The sequence below is a fragment of the Callorhinchus milii genome, unplaced genomic scaffold (assembly GCF_018977255.1).
Source record: "Callorhinchus milii isolate IMCB2004 unplaced genomic scaffold, IMCB_Cmil_1.0 Scaffold115, whole genome shotgun sequence".
Taxonomy (NCBI): Eukaryota; Metazoa; Chordata; class Chondrichthyes; order Chimaeriformes; family Callorhinchidae; genus Callorhinchus; species Callorhinchus milii.
In genome coordinates, this window is record NW_024704856.1 from 1 (window position 1) to 15,008 (window position 15,008).

The window sequence follows — 15,008 nt, forward strand, 5'->3', positions numbered from 1 at the left end:
AGAGATTCTGTTGTCATGTAAGTTGTTGTTTTTGGTGGTGTCACAGTGCGAGCTAACATCTGTCTGTGTTTCATTTCATTAGGCGGAAGCTGCTGGCAACAGAAGGTACGAAAAGATCTTTACCAAACATTCCACAATTGAACCCACAAACCAAACGCAAGGTGCAGTTTCACTTTATAATGTGATCGTGTCTTATTTCAGGGTCAATGACGAGGGGTTTCATCTTTCGCTGTGTGTGTATGAGCTGCCTGTAGGGATATACAAAGGGTCTATACAGTACACAGCCTGGAGACAGATGATACACGGCATCAGCCCAGGTAAATATCTCCCATTCTCATCCTGAAACCGTGTCAACAGACTTGCATTCAGCTGGATCCCAACGCATACCCTCTACACACTCCCTCACACATACACATACCGACTGCTGAGCTGCCTGTTGCCAAGTACAAATGGTCTTTGAAGAACACATTCTGGAGACAGATTATAGACAACATCATCCCAGGTACATGTCTCCCATTCTCACACTGAAGCCCTGTCAACAGCGATACACTCACCTGGATCCCAACACACACACCTACTTCCCTCAATGCAAACATGAACAAACACACCCTCACACACACCTCATAATAATAATAATAATAATAATAATCCTTGCATTTGATATAGCGCTTTTCACGTCGGGAGGACGTCCCAAAGCGCTTCACAGAACACACTGTAAAGTGAATTGACTGTATATTTGTGGGCGAACGCGGCAGCCAATTGCGCACAGCCATGTCCCACAAACAGTCTTAGATTGAAAATGACCAATTTATTATTGTTTTCGGTTTTGGAGGATTATTATTAGGCTCTGTGTGGAGTAAGGAAACTTGCCCAAGGTTTCGCCCTGCCTGGAAATGAACTCAGGTCTCTCACTTGCAAAGCGAGTGCTCTAACCACTGAGCTGCAGGACTCCACAGGACTCATGCAAACAAACCTCACACATCCTCACACACATACCCATGACAAACAGTACTCACACGCAACTCTCTCAAACACCAGTCTCTCATGCACAAACTCTCACAAACAAACTCCTCAGACACATGCCACATATCCACTCAGACATACATGCTCAAACACACAACCTTCACAAACGCACATCCTCACAAATACCAACACAACACACAACTGATGGACACACACACCTCACACACATACGCAAACCCTCTCACACACACCATTGACAAACACACAATCACACACACCCTCACACAGACAACAGTCACGCACATAACGTCAAAAAAAAATCCTCAGACACACATACCTCACACACACACATGCACACCGTCACACATCTTCACATACACACTTACACACAGACAAACACCTTCATACACACATTCATCCACAGTCGTCACACACACTCTCAAACCCAATCCTCACACACAATTACAACCACATTCCTCACTCGCATTCTAATCCACAGTCCTCATACACTCCCACCAATACTCCACACACACCATAACTCACACATAAACACACACTCACTCCCTCACATACAGCCTCACACGCACCCTGACACCCACAAACATACCCTCACACATAGCCGCAAGTACATTCCTCATGCACACTTCTCAAACACACAAATAAACATGCCCTCACACACCCACAGTTAAAAGACACAAAACCCTCACATACACTTTCTTATACACACACACAAACACTCCATCGCACACACCCTCGCATAGACTGTATCCCTCTGAGCTGGATTGTGTCTCCAGGTGTAGATATGTTCACACACATTCTGCGCTCCCAGACGTCGCCTCACTCCAATTTGTGTTGTGTCTCTCTCTCAGCTCCGACCTCTCTGACTCTGGATTCTGAAACAGCCCATCCCAACCTCATCCTCTCTGAGGACCTGACCAGCGTGAGACTCGGAGACATATGGCAGCAGCTCTCGGACTCCCCGAAGAGGTTTTGTAATGATGTCTGTGTCCTGGGGTCTGAGGGCTTCACATCAGGGAAACATTACTGGGAGGTGCAGGTGGCCAACAAGACAGACTGGGACGTGGGATTGGCCAAAGAATCCATCGACAGGAAAGACAGCATTCCACTGTCAACACGAAATGGATACTGGGTTGTGTATCTGAGAAAAGGATATGAATATAAAGCATGTACATCACCTCCCACCCGTCTGCCCCTGAGGGAGAGACCCGGGAAGGTGGGAGTTTACCTGGATTATGAGGGGGGACAGGTGACATTTTACAACGCTGATAACATCACCCAGACTTTCACTGAGAAACTTTATCCTTTCTTCAGTCCCTGTAAGAACGACGGCGGCAAAAACTGTGAACCTCTGAGGATCTGCCGGGTGACAGATTAATGAGGAGGGAACCCTCAGCTATGACCTGTGTTTGGCTGTGTGACCACGAGGCTGAATCTTTTATAATCTGTGTCGTTATACAATAAAGCTTGTAGTTTATATTACACCTTTCACACTGGGCCCACGGCTCAAAACTTTCTCGGGATCCACTCTCTCTCTCTCTCTCTCTCACTCTCTCTCTCTCTGTCTGAATTTCAATCTCTCTCTTTCTCTCACGCTCTCATTCACTCTCTTTCTCGTACTCTTTCTCACGCTCTTACAGACTCTCTCACTCTTTCTCTCACTTTCACTCTCCCCTCTCACACTCACTCACACATTCTCTCTCACACTCTTTCTCACAATCTCTCTCTCTCACTTTCATTCTCACACTCTCTTTTACAGTCTCTCTCTCTCACACAACCACACACACTCTCACACTTTCTCTCGCACTCTATCTCTTTCTCACACACTGCTTCTCTCTCAAATTCTCTCACACACTATCCCTCTCTCTCTCACTCTCCCTTTTTCACACACTCTCTTTCTCCCCCATTCCCTCTCTCTAACACACTCTCCCACGCTCACTCACCCTCGCTCTTTCACTCTCCTTCTCTCTCTCTCTCTCTCTCTCTCTCAGTCACACTCTCTCACAACTTTCTCAGTCTAACATATTCTCTCTCTCTCAAACACACACGCACTCTCTTCTACTCACCCTCTGACACACACTCTCTCTCACACACAATCTCTCAAACGCTACCTCGCACTCTGTCCCTCTCTCTCACACTCTCACGATCTCTCTCCCTCTCCCTCTCTCACACACACTCTCTCTCTCACTCACATTCTCTCCCTCCCTCTCCCTCTCTCACAAACTGCAGTGGACGGCAGATGATTACCAGAGTTTAACTCCAAGTGAGCCAAATGGCAGACAAACTGGTTTAAACCAGGCGGAGTAGTACCCTGATTGGCCTCCTCTTTCTGCACTTTTAGATAAGATTTTTTTTCCGATTAAGCACTAGAATAGTGAGAAACAGCCCCAAATAAGGAAGACGGGGAAACGAAAGAGATATATAAGCTTGGGAAAAGGGTTGGTTTTTAGAGATCTCTCCACGGCAGACTGCGGAAGGACTGGTAGTACTCCTCTGTTATTTTACGTTGCATTAATTATGTATAACCAACATTATCAGAATGCTTAATAAACTGTAAAAAATCCAACATTTCGGTTTTTCAAGATCGAACGTATTTTCTGGGGGCGGACTCGGTGGCAAACGAGTCCGGTACCCTAACACACTCATTCACACGCACTCACACACACTCACATTCTCACATACACACTCACACACCCACTCCTTCACATACACACACACACACTCACTCACATACACACACACACACACTGACACTTACACAAATACACACAGTCACGCAAACACTCTCACACAGTCACTCAAATACACACACGCAGTCACACAAAGACACTCACACACTGATTCACACACACACACGCACAGTCACACACCCGCAAACAACCTCACAAACAGTCATACACACCCACACGCTCAAACACACATACACAGTCAAACACAGTTACGGGGGGTGGGGAGGGAGGGGAGGGGGTGGCGGTCGGGGAGTGGTGGGTGCGTGGGGGTGGGTGTGGTAGTGGGGGAAGGTGTGGGGGCGGGAGGTTTGAGACAAAGCTCAAAGAGACAGAATGAAGGTTCTGATTGACAGACTCTGAAACATCAACTGATCACAATGAGGTTCACGGGTCCAGTGACTGAGCCCCCAACCCCCTCCCCAATAACCCTCAACCCACCTCACCCTCCACCGCCCTCACCCTCACTCCCCCCCCCAACACGCCCTCACCCACCCACACCTTCCCACCCCCTCACCCCGGCTCTCACCATCACACTCACACCCCCGAACCACCCGTCACCCACCCTCACCCTCATCACCCCCGAACCCTTCACCTTAACGTGTGTTTCAGCAGAAAGTGTTGCGACTGTGTGTTTTAGTGCAAAGTGTAGTGACTGTGTGGTTGACTGCAAAGTGCAGTGACTGTGTGTTTCAATGTATAGTGCAGTACCTGTGGGTTTGACTGTAAAGTGCAGTGACTGTGTGTTTGAGTTTCACGTTTAGTGAATGCGTGTTTGATACAATGTGTCGTGATTGTGTGTTTCAGTGTCAAGTGTAGTGACTGTTTGTTTGATTGTAATGCGTAGTGAGAGTGTGTTTGAGTGTAAACCCCCCAACAAACTTCCCCCACCCCGGCGACTTAACAAAGATGGCCGCCTATTCCCCTCACTGGCACAGAGACACAGACTCCTTTATTGTCTCTCTCTCACACTCACTCTGTCTATCTACAATGGAGTGTGTGAGAGGCAGAGAATGGGAGAGAATAATTAAAAGAGAGATAGAAAAATTGTGAAAGCGATAGTGAGAGAGAGAGAGTGTGTGAAAGACAGAGAGAGACTGTGAGAGTGTATGAGAGAATGTTTGACAGAGAGTGAGTGAGAGAGAGAGAGAGAGTTGGTCACAGAATGTGTGAGAGAGAGTGAGAGAGTGTGAGACAGAGTGTGAGAGAGTCAGAGAAATAGTGTGAGAGAGAGCGTGTGTTTGAGAGAGAGAGAGAGAGAATGAGAGAGAGTGTGAGCGAGTGAGAGTGAGCGAGAGCCCTTCGAGACCACAGTCGGTGAGTCTCAGATAGAGTCCTAGTGACGTTTAACACATTAATTCTCCTGGACTTAATGAGAATTATTTTACCGTCAGATTTCACACGAACTACATCAACTGTAACTTGCAAAAAAAAAAAGTGTGTGTTTCTCCGAGGTATTGCCGGCTGGAGACTGACAGAGAGATAGAGAGAGTAAGAGAGAGCGAGAGAGAGAGAGAGAGAGAGAGAGAAAGAGAGAGAAAGAGAGGGAAAGAGTGAGAGAGCGAGGGTGAGAGAGAGTGAGACAGAGTGAGAAAGAGAGAGAGAGAGAGAGAGAGAGAGGGAAAGAGTGGAGACTGGCTTCCTGATTTCATGGCCAATGTTGTCCCAAGCCGACAAAATCTCGGGGCTGGAACTGTCGAGGCAACTCTTCATCACTCAAAGGCCCGGACAGTGACTGCGCAATAGTGGAAACGTGTGGCTTTATGCCCTGCGATTCCGCAAATAACTGTGTCACTCCATGACGCCGCAGCGTGTCGCGGGGCTCGTGGTTCATCGTGAAAATGTGGAGTCCTGTAGCTCAGTGGTTAGAGGAATCAACTTGCAAGCGAGAGACCTGAGTTCAATTCCAATCAGGGCGAAACCTTTGGAAAGTTTCCTTACTCCACACAGAGCCTAATGATAATCCCTCCAAAACCAAAAACAACAAAAAATTTGTCATTTTCAATCTACGACTCTTTGTGGGACATTGCTGTGCGCAATTGGCTGCCGCGTTCCCCACAAATATACAGTCAATTCACTTTACAGTGTGTTCTGTGAAGCGCTTTGGGACGTCCTCGCGACGTGAAAAGCGCTACATCAAATGCGAGGATTATTATTATTATTATAAAATCTCAGCAAAGAGAGAAGCGGCTCAAACATTCCTGTTGAGGAAAACTGTCCGGATTTCGCCCACAGATGTACGTACAGTGGATTCGCTGTACAGTCTATTCTGCATTGAGGTGTCGAGAAGACGTGAATAACTCTGTATCAAATGCAAGGATTGTTATTGTTATCACTATTATTATTATTATCATTATTATTGTTAACCACGGAATGTCCGTCATCAGCTCAAAGCTGCAAAATAAATAAGAAATAGCGACAAAAACTTGAACTTTGCTGAGCGGCTTTTTTGCCACTGATTACTAAACGTCGAATAAGATTCGTACAGAGCCTTTCACACGTGAGGACCATCAGGCGCTGAGACCCAGTCAAGTGACGTCACTGCCCAACGCACCCCCCCCCCCCCGCCCAACCTTGCCGCCTTTACCAAGATGGCCGCCGCCAAGCTGCAAACGTCACGCGCATGACGTCACCGACCGGCTCTCATTCGCCTTCACCAAGATGGTCGCCGCGACCTGACAACACCTACCACCCAACCCAGCCCCCCTTCACCAAGATGGCCGCCAACGCCCTCAACTGACGGACGACGACACTCACTCCTTTACTGTCAGTCTCTCTCGCACTCACTCTCTCTGTCTGCAACGGAGAAAGCGTGACAGAGATTGAGTGTGTGTGAGAAAGAGAGAGCGAGTGAAAGTGAGAAAGAGAGAGAGAGTGTGTTTTTGAGAGAGAGAGAGAGAGAGAGAGACAAAGAGATTCTCGAGTCAGACAAAGATGCGGAGTATGTTACCAGTTCAACACCACCGCCCAGTGGCTGCCCGCTGTATTACAGTCCCAACGAATTACACCGGAAATATTCTAACTTTCTCAACAACAAACAAAGAAACTGCATTTGTTTCATCTCCTTTTCGGACGATCAGGACTCGGAACTTCTCCTCAGTGTTGGCTTCTAATTGACGAATCCATTTTCATTCATGTTCATGCGTTTATGTGAATAAACAGTTTCCCACTGAATCTCATGTCATAAATTGTGTTGCTCAGTCCCTGGGTCTGGTTATCACCATCTAATGCTGGAGAGCGGTCAGACAGGGAAAGCAAATCACTGCTTCTCCGTCTGTCCTGGTGGCTGTTGTGGATTTGAGGGAAATAATCCTTTGTGTAATTTACTCTGGGTTCAAATTACAAATAAAAATCTGCAGATCCACTTTACAGCCACCAGAGGGTGGTGCTGCACTGTGTAGCGGCCCACAATGTTCTCAGTAATAATTATTATCATAATAATAATAATGATAATCCTGGCATCTGAAATGGCGCTGTTCACGTCTTGCAGACGCCTCAAAGCGGTTGTTTTTGTCAAATCCCTTCCCTTCCTTCAGGGGAGGTGACCAGAGTCTCCCTGGAGCTGATCTGGAGTTCAGCAACTTATGCGGAAATGAAGCCAGTCCTGTGTGATGGTCATTCGGGTGGACACTGCGATCCCGAGCTGTGTGTGTGTGTGTGTCTGTGTGTGTGTGTCTGTCTGTCTGTGTCTCCGTCTTTGTGCGGGTACGTGCGTTTATGTCTCCGTCTATATGTGTCTATGTGCGTGTGAGATTGTTTGTGAGGGTCTATGTATGTGTATTTGTGTATGTGTGTGTCTGTATATTTCTCTTTGTGTGTGTGTGTGTGCGGGTGTGTATGTCTGTCTCTGTGTGTGTTTCTGTGTGTCTAAGCCCTGAGCTTCAGGACCCTTTTCACCGCCGCTTTACAGTGAATTCTGTAAAAGCACAGTCACTACACTATCCTGTGAAACGTGTTGAGACGTCTCAAAGCTGTGATCATGAGTTGGTTTGAAAAGAAGAATAGTAATAATTATTATTATTATTATAAGAAGGGTATTAAACCCCGGAACTCCCCTCCCCTTTAAAAGCCTAATTCCAAAATATAATCCCAAATATTATATAATAAAAATAATACTGCTGTAGCCCCGCCTCCAAATACAGCCCCGCCCCCAAAACCAGCTCTACCCCCAACCCCGCCCCCAACTCCAGCCCCCCCCAACTCCAGCCCCGCCCCCAACTACAGCCCCGCCCCCAAATACAGCCACGCCCCCAAAACCAGCTCTGCCCCCAACCCCGCCCCCAACTCCAGCCCCGCCCCCAACTCCAGCCCCGCCCCCAATTACAGCCCCGCCCCCAAATACAGCCCCGCCCCAAAACCAGCTCTGCCCCCAACCCCGCCCCCAACTCCAGCCCCGCCCCCAACTACAGCCCCGCCCCCAACTACAGCCCCGCCGCCAAATACAGCCCCGCCTCCGAAACCAGCTCCGAGCCCAAAACCAGCACCGCCCCCAAACCCCAGCTCCGCCCCAAAAGCCCGCCCCGCCCACAAATCCAGCCCCGCCCACGTATCCAGCCCTGCCCCCAAACCCCAGCTCTGCTCCAAAATCCAGCTCCGCCTCCAACATCAATCTCGCCCCCAACCTCAACCCGCCCCCAACCCCAGCCCCGCCGCTAAAAACTGCTCCGCCCCCAAACCCCAGTTCCGCCCCCAAACCCCAACTCCACCCCAAAACCGGCCCCGCCTCCAGACCCAACCCCGCCCCCAAATACAGCCCCGCCGCCAAAACCAGCTACGGACGCAACCTCAGCCTCGCCCCCAACCTCAGCCCCGCCCCCAACCCCAGTCCCCCCCCCAACCCTAGCACCGCCCCCAACCCCAGCCCCCCCCAACCCATCCCCTGCCCCGCCCCCAACCCCAGCCCCGCCCCCAACCCCAGCCTCGCCCCCAACCCCAGCCCTGCTCCCATCCCCTGCCCGCCCCCAACCCCAGCCCCGCCCCCAACCCAGCCCCGCCCTCAACCCGCCCTATTTGTCTCCTGTTTGAAGCAGAGCCTCCAGCGGCTGATTGACAGAGAGGTTGAGCGAATTGGAGAGAGAGAGTGAGAGAGAGCGGGGAAGTAGAGCGTGTGTGAGAGAGGGAGAGAGTTAATGCATAGAAAGCGGTGGATATATTTGGGATTAATGCAGATTTCGGAAGCCTGGGAAGGGAATCGAGACGTTTGGCGGATGTAATGAGGAGCTGTGTGCAATGTAAGGATTATTGTTGTCGAGATCAGAAGCTGAAAGTTAAAGCCTGAAGTTTATGGTGTGAAACGTGACTTCATGGAGACTTTTCTCTGTGCAAATTGGCTCCACAATCGCTCACAAACACAATCGTTGCTTCACGGTCGATCCCGAGAAAGGTTTGAGCCGCGGTCCCAGTGTGAAAGGTGTCATATAAACGACAGCTTTATTGTACAGCGACACAGATTATAAAACGTTCAGCCTGGTGGCCATCACCGCCAAACACAGGTCATGGCTGAGGGTTCCCTCCTCATTAATCTGTCACAAGGCAGATACTCAGAGGCTCAGAGTTTTTGCCGCCGTCGTTCAAACCGGGACTGAAGTACGGATAAAGCTTCTCAGTGAAAGTCTGGGTGAAAGTGTGGAGATGAGACATGTTGTCGGCGTTGTAAAATGTCACCTCTCCCCCCTCATAGTCCAGGAACACTCCCAGCTTCCCGGGTCTGTCCCTCAGGGGCAGGCGGGTGGGAGGTGAGGTACAAGCTTCATATTCATCCCCGTTTCTCAGTATCACAGCCCAGAATCCATCCTCTGGTGACGCTGTGATCTCTCCTTTCCTGTTGACAGACTCTCGGGCCAATCCCACTGCCCACTGTGTCTTGCTGCCCACCTGCACCTCCCAGTAATGTCTCCCTGATGTGAAGCCCTCAGACCCCAGAACACAGACACAGGGATCAAACCTCTTCGGGGAGTCCGGGAGCTGCTGCCCTGTGTCTCCGAGTCTCACGCTGGTCAGGTCCTCAGACAGGATGAGCCGGGGATGAGCTGTGTCAGGATCCAGAGTCAGAGAGGCCGGAGCTGAGAGAGAGAAACAACACAAAGTGGAGTGAGGGGACGTCTGGAGCTCAGACTGTGTGTGAACACATCTACACCCGGAGACACAATCCAGCTCAGAGGGTCAAATGCTGTGTATGTGTATGTGAATCGGTGGGGTGTGTGTTTGTGTGTGTGTGAGGAGGTGTATGAGTGTCTGTGGGGCTGTTTTGTGATGATCTGTGAGTGACTGTGAGGGTGTATGCGAATGTGTGTGTTTGAGGTTTGTGTGTGAAGGTTTGTGTGAGGGTGAGTTTGTGTGTGTGAGAGGGTGTTTTATGTGTGTGAGAGTGTGTGAGGCTGTGTATGAGGGTGTGTGTGTGAGCGTCTGTTTGTGTATGTGAGTTTCTGAGGTGATGTGTGAGTGTGTGTTAGGGGATGTGTGAATGTGTGTGTGAGGGTGTGTGAGACTGTGTGTGAGGGTGTGCGTCTGAGCGCCTGTTTGTGGATGTGAGTTTGTGAGGGGATGTGTGAGTGTGTGTGTTTGGATATGTGTGAATGTCTGCGTAAGGGTGTGTGTTTGAGTGTGTGTGTGAGGGTGAGTGCGAGTGTGTGTGAGGGTGTGTGTGAAACAGTTGGGTGTCCGGGGGTGTTTGAGGTTGTGTGCGATGATCTATGTGAGTAGTTGTGTGAGTGGAGGTGTGAGGGTGTGTTTGAGGGTCAGTCTGAGGGTGTGTATGAGGATTTGTGAGAAGGGTTGTATGAGAGGTGTTTTATGAGTGTGTGTGAGTTTCTGTGTGAGCAGGTGTTTGAGGGGGTGTGTGATGGTCTTTTTGAGGGTGTTTGTGAGGGATTATTTGAAGGTGTGTGTGACGGTGTGTGTGAAGGCTGTGTGAGAGGGTCTGCGTGAGGGTGTGTGAGGGTGTGTGTGAGGTTTGTTTGTGAGGGGGAGTGTGTGAGGGTGTGTGTGATGTTGTGTGTGAGAGCCTATGTGAATGGTTGTGTGTGTGTGTGTGTGAGGATATTTGGGAGGTTGTTTGTGAGGGGATGTATTAGATTGTGTGTGATGGGTTGTTTGAGGGTCGGTGTGAGGGACTGTTTGGGCTGGTGGTGTGTGATAGTATGTGTGATGGGGTGTGTGTGACGGGTTGTGTTAACGTATTGTGTGTGTGTGAGGGGATGTAAAATGACGTGTTGTGTGATATTTTGTGAGGGGGAGTGTAAGGGTGTTTGTGAGGTTGCGTGTGAGTTTGTGTGTGTGCGTATGTGTGTGTGCGAGTGACGGTGTGTGAGGTTGTGTGTGAAGGGTTTATGTGATGGCATATGTAAGAGTGTGTGTGTGATGGGGTGTGAGTGTGTGAGGGGGTGTGTGAGAGCTGTTGTGTGAGGGTCTCTTTGAGTGTGTGTGAGGGGATTTGTGAGTGTGTGTTTGAGGTTTTGTGTGAGGGACTCTGTGAGGGTTATTTGTAAAATTGTACATGTTAGGGTCTGTGTCAATGTGTGTGCAGGTGTGCGATTGTATTTGTCAGGGTCTGTGTGGGTGTGTGTGAGGAGTTGTGTGAGGGTGTGTGTGAGGTTGTGTGTGAGCTCGTGTGTGAGGTGCTGTGTGAGGATATGATTGTGGGTGTGTGTGGTAATGTGTTTGTGATGGTTGTGTGTGAGCGTGTGTGTGAATGTGTTTTTATCATTGTCTGTGTGAAGTCGTCCGTGAGGGTGTGTGTGTCAGGGTCTGTCTCAAGTTGTGTCTGGGGTGGTCTGTGAAGGGGTGTGTGTGAGTGTGTGTGTGTCAGGGTCTGTGTGAGGGTGTGCGCGAGTATGTGTGATGGTCTGTGTGAGCGGGTGTGTGAGCGGGTGTGTGAGGGTGTGTGTGAGTGTCTGTGTGAGGGGTGAGAACATTAACATTATGGACCTGACTGAAACTTGGATCACCCCAGTTGACACCTTCTTCTTCACTGAGGCCAAACCACCCGCTCGACCTACCACCCTGTTCCCCGCCCGAATCGTCATGTTGGTGGGGTGACCCTCATCTCCAGGGCGTTACTTGCTCCACCGGCTCATTCCCCTCTTTCCAACACCTTACCCTCTGCCATCCCTCCCACCACTCTATAAAAATCCTAACTTACTGACCCCAAAAAACAGTCCCAAACTTTCATCTCTGAAATCTCTACCCTCCCCGCCTCCGTTCCGACTCCCTCATTATCCTCGGTCACTTCAACCTCCACATCAACCCCTCCTTGTTTTTCTTGTGATGAGGAGTGTGTGGGTGAGGGGTGTGTGTGAGAGGTGTTTGTGTGAGAATTGTGTGTGTGGGATAAGTGTTTGAGGGTTAGTTGTGTAGTAACTTTATGTCATAGTTCTGTGCTTGAAAGGTGTGTGTGTGAGGTGTGTGTGGTGGTTGTGTATGAGAGGTTTATGTGAGCTGTATGTGAATGGGATATTTACTTGAGGTGTTTGTACGTGGGTAGCGTGTGAGGTGTATGTAAGGTGTGTGTCCCAGGTGTGTCTGTGAGATGCCTATCGGAGGTGTATGTAAGAGGTTGCTGTGAGAGGCGTGTATGTGTGTGTGTCAAAATGGTATGTAAGTGAGGTGTGCGTGAGTGATGTGTGTTTGAGGAGGATCCGTTTGAGGGCTGTATGTTTGAGGTGTGTGTGAGAACTGTGTGTGAGTGTGTGAGGGTGTGCGTGTGAGCGAGGGTGAGTGAGGTCATGTGTGTGTGAGAGATTGTATGTGTTTGAAGGTTGTGTGTGAGAGTGTGTGTCTGAGGAGTGTGAGTGCATGATGATAAGTGTCTGAGGGGTGTGTGTGTGTGTGTTTGAGGAGTGTGTGAGGTGTGTGTGAGTCTGTGTGGGTCAGCGTGGGTGTGCATGTGAGGGTGTGTGTCTGTGGAGTGTTGTATGCGTGTGTGTGAGGGATGTGTGTATGTGTGTTTGTCTGAGAGGTGTGTGTGTATGTTTGAGGAGTGTGTGAGGTGTGTTTGTGAGGTGTGGGGTGTGAGTAGTGTGTGTGTGTGTGTGTTTGTGTGAGAGGGTATATATATTTGTGTGTGTGTGTGTGTGTTAGAGAGGGAGGAGGGCGAATGTATTGGGATTCAGGTGAAAGTAAGTCTATTGAAACGACTTCAGGGTGCGAATGGGAGACATGTACCTGGGCTGATGTTGTCTATAATCTGTCTCCATACTGTGTTCTTCAAAGGCCATTTGTACTTGGCCACAGGCAGCTCAGCCTCACACACTGACAGATCAAATCCCTCGTCACTGACCCTGAAATAAGACACAATCACATAATATAGTGAAACTGTAACTTGTGGTTGGTTTATGGGTTCAATTGTGGGATATTTGTTAAAGATCATTTCATACCTTCTGTTGGCAGCAGCTTCCTCCTAATGAAATCAAACACAGACAGATGTCAGTTCAAATCGAGACACCAACACAGACAAGTTAAATGTGCGCAGAGTATCTCACGTCCCAATACAATCTCTGATCTCTTTATCAAACACAATTAGTTTGTCTGCTCCCGACTGTGTATAACCGTTACTGAACTATATCATAATGTCATCTCTTTACCTGCATGAAGGTGAGATCGTCTTTTCCCAGCAGTGCTGTTAACTCGGAGAGTTGTTGTTCAACAGAATCTAATTTGCACTGAATATCTCGCAGATTTGCCTCCATTCGCTTTAAAATCTCCTCCTCTCGCTGTCTGAGATCCCCCATCACTCGCTGCTCTCTGTCAGTCAGACTCTGGTGCATTTTAGCAAACTCAGCCGTGACGTGGATCTGCAGACTATTCACCTGTTCCTGCAAATGTCACACATTGAAACATTACACACAATAACCAGAGACCCTGAGACATCACACCGTTCACACACAGTAACCAGAGACACTGAGACATCACAGCGTGTACGCACAGTAACCACAGACACTGAGACACCACACCGTTTACACACAGTAACCACAGACACTGAGACATCACACCGTTCACACACAGTAACCAGAGACACTGAGACATCACACCGTTCACACACAGTAACCAGAGACACTGAAACATCACACCGTGTACACACAGTAATCAGAGACCCTGAGATATCACACCGTGTACACACAGTAACCAGAGACAGTGAGATATCACATCGTTTACACACAGTAACCAGAGATACTGAGACACCACACCGTTTACACACAGTAATCAGAGACACTGAAACATCACACTGTGTACACACAGTAACCAGAGACACTGAGATATCACATAATTTACACACAGTAACCAGAGATACTGAGACACCACACCGTGTCCCCACAGTAACCAGAGAACCTGAGACATCACACCGTGAACACACAGTAAACGGAGAAACATTGATAGCCCAGACATCAGCCCCAACACAACTTACCTTAACTTGTGAAATCTTTTCTTTCTGTTTGGCTGCAGTTTGTAGAGCCGTTTCCTTCCTCTGTGTGAGAGAAGCTAAGGAGGATTTTATTTGATCCTGGAATAAACGCACAGAATAAAAGTGCTTGATGTGAAAACATGACTTGGAAGCAAAATAAATGCCTCGTGAGCGCATCATTACCTTGGAGATTTCAGCAGCTTCGTCAATGGGCAGGAAGCTGTGACCTCTGTGTTGTTTCGCATCTCTGCAAATATAACAGATCAATTTCTTGTCAGTTTCACAGAAGAGCTTCAGGTACTCCCGGTGTTTCTCACACTGAAGTTTAACTGCCGTCTGTGTCGGGGTCAGGCTCAATTTTCGTGCTTTCTCTGCTAGACTCGCCAAGGCCCAACTGGCTGTGAGGTTCTTTTCTGGAAATGTCTCCTGACAAACAGCACAGCAGTTGATCTCCTGCTTTTCCCAGCTCCGGGTGATACAGGAGCGACAGAAGTTGTGGCCGCAGCCCAGACTAACAGGATCAGTGAAGAAATCCAGACAAACCGGGCAAATGATCTCCTCGGTCCAGACTTCAGCCTGCAGTCTAGAAGCCATTTTGTACCTCAGCACTTCCTGATTGAAACTGCTTTCGGTTTCGGTGTGAGTGTGTAGGCGGATCCCAGTCACTGAGCTGCCAAATCCAATCATTTTGTCCCCTCTTGTGAAATCAGCTTAATGCGACTTTGATCCCAAGAGATGATGAGAGAGCCTTGTACAGTGACAAGGACACCCGAGCAAGGAAGGCTTTGGACTGTGTGGAAGCGTGGTGTGCATCTTGGGGTGGGGATGGGGGGAATGGGTGGGAGTATGACAAAAAGCGCCATCAATTGGATTAGTTTGAGGCTCTGAGACAGACCTAATAT

General features: G+C 49.0%; 2 protein-coding genes across 3 annotated transcripts; one reads left to right on the top strand and one right to left on the bottom strand.

Annotated features, from left to right (window-relative positions):
* Positions 1-82: 82 nt before the first annotated feature.
* Positions 83-2,549, top strand: LOC103173008 (zinc-binding protein A33-like; the record flags this gene model as incomplete). Its single annotated transcript, XM_042345837.1, has 3 exons — positions 83-105; positions 202-317; positions 1,833-2,549. Coding segments are annotated over 3 exons (666 nt in total), but the record flags the coding sequence as incomplete, so codon positions are not given.
* A 6,556-nt stretch (positions 2,550-9,105) lies between these two features.
* On the bottom strand, positions 9,106-14,713 carry LOC103172193 (zinc-binding protein A33-like). Of its 2 annotated transcripts, XM_042345848.1 has the most exons (6): positions 14,290-14,713; positions 14,110-14,205; positions 13,289-13,519; positions 13,082-13,104; positions 12,870-12,985; positions 9,106-9,769 (listed from the first exon to the last, which is right to left on the bottom strand). In XM_042345848.1, the coding sequence occupies exons 1-6, from the start codon at positions 14,698-14,700 to the stop codon at positions 9,225-9,227; spliced, it is 1,422 nt and encodes a 473-aa protein (XP_042201782.1). In that variant the 5' UTR covers positions 14,701-14,713; the 3' UTR covers positions 9,106-9,224. The 2 variants fall into 2 exon arrangements, with proteins under 2 accessions (XP_042201782.1, XP_042201781.1); XM_042345847.1 differs by having other exon boundaries at positions 14,110-14,713.
* Positions 14,714-15,008: the final 295 nt, after the last annotated feature.

Excerpts from the sequence above, each read along its gene's own strand:
- LOC103172193 (XM_042345847.1), bottom strand. The coding sequence starts at position 14,700 with ATGGCTTCTAGACTGCAGGCTGAAGTCTGGACCGAGGAGATCATTTGC. Across the intron at positions 13,520-14,109 it reads AAAAGATTTCACAAGTTAAG|GAACAGGTGAATAGTCTGCA; the intron begins GTAAGTTGTGTT and ends TGACATTTGCAG. Across the intron at positions 13,105-13,288 it reads ACGATCTCACCTTCATGCAG|GAGGAAGCTGCTGCCAACAG; the intron begins GTAAAGAGATGA and ends TGATTTCATTAG.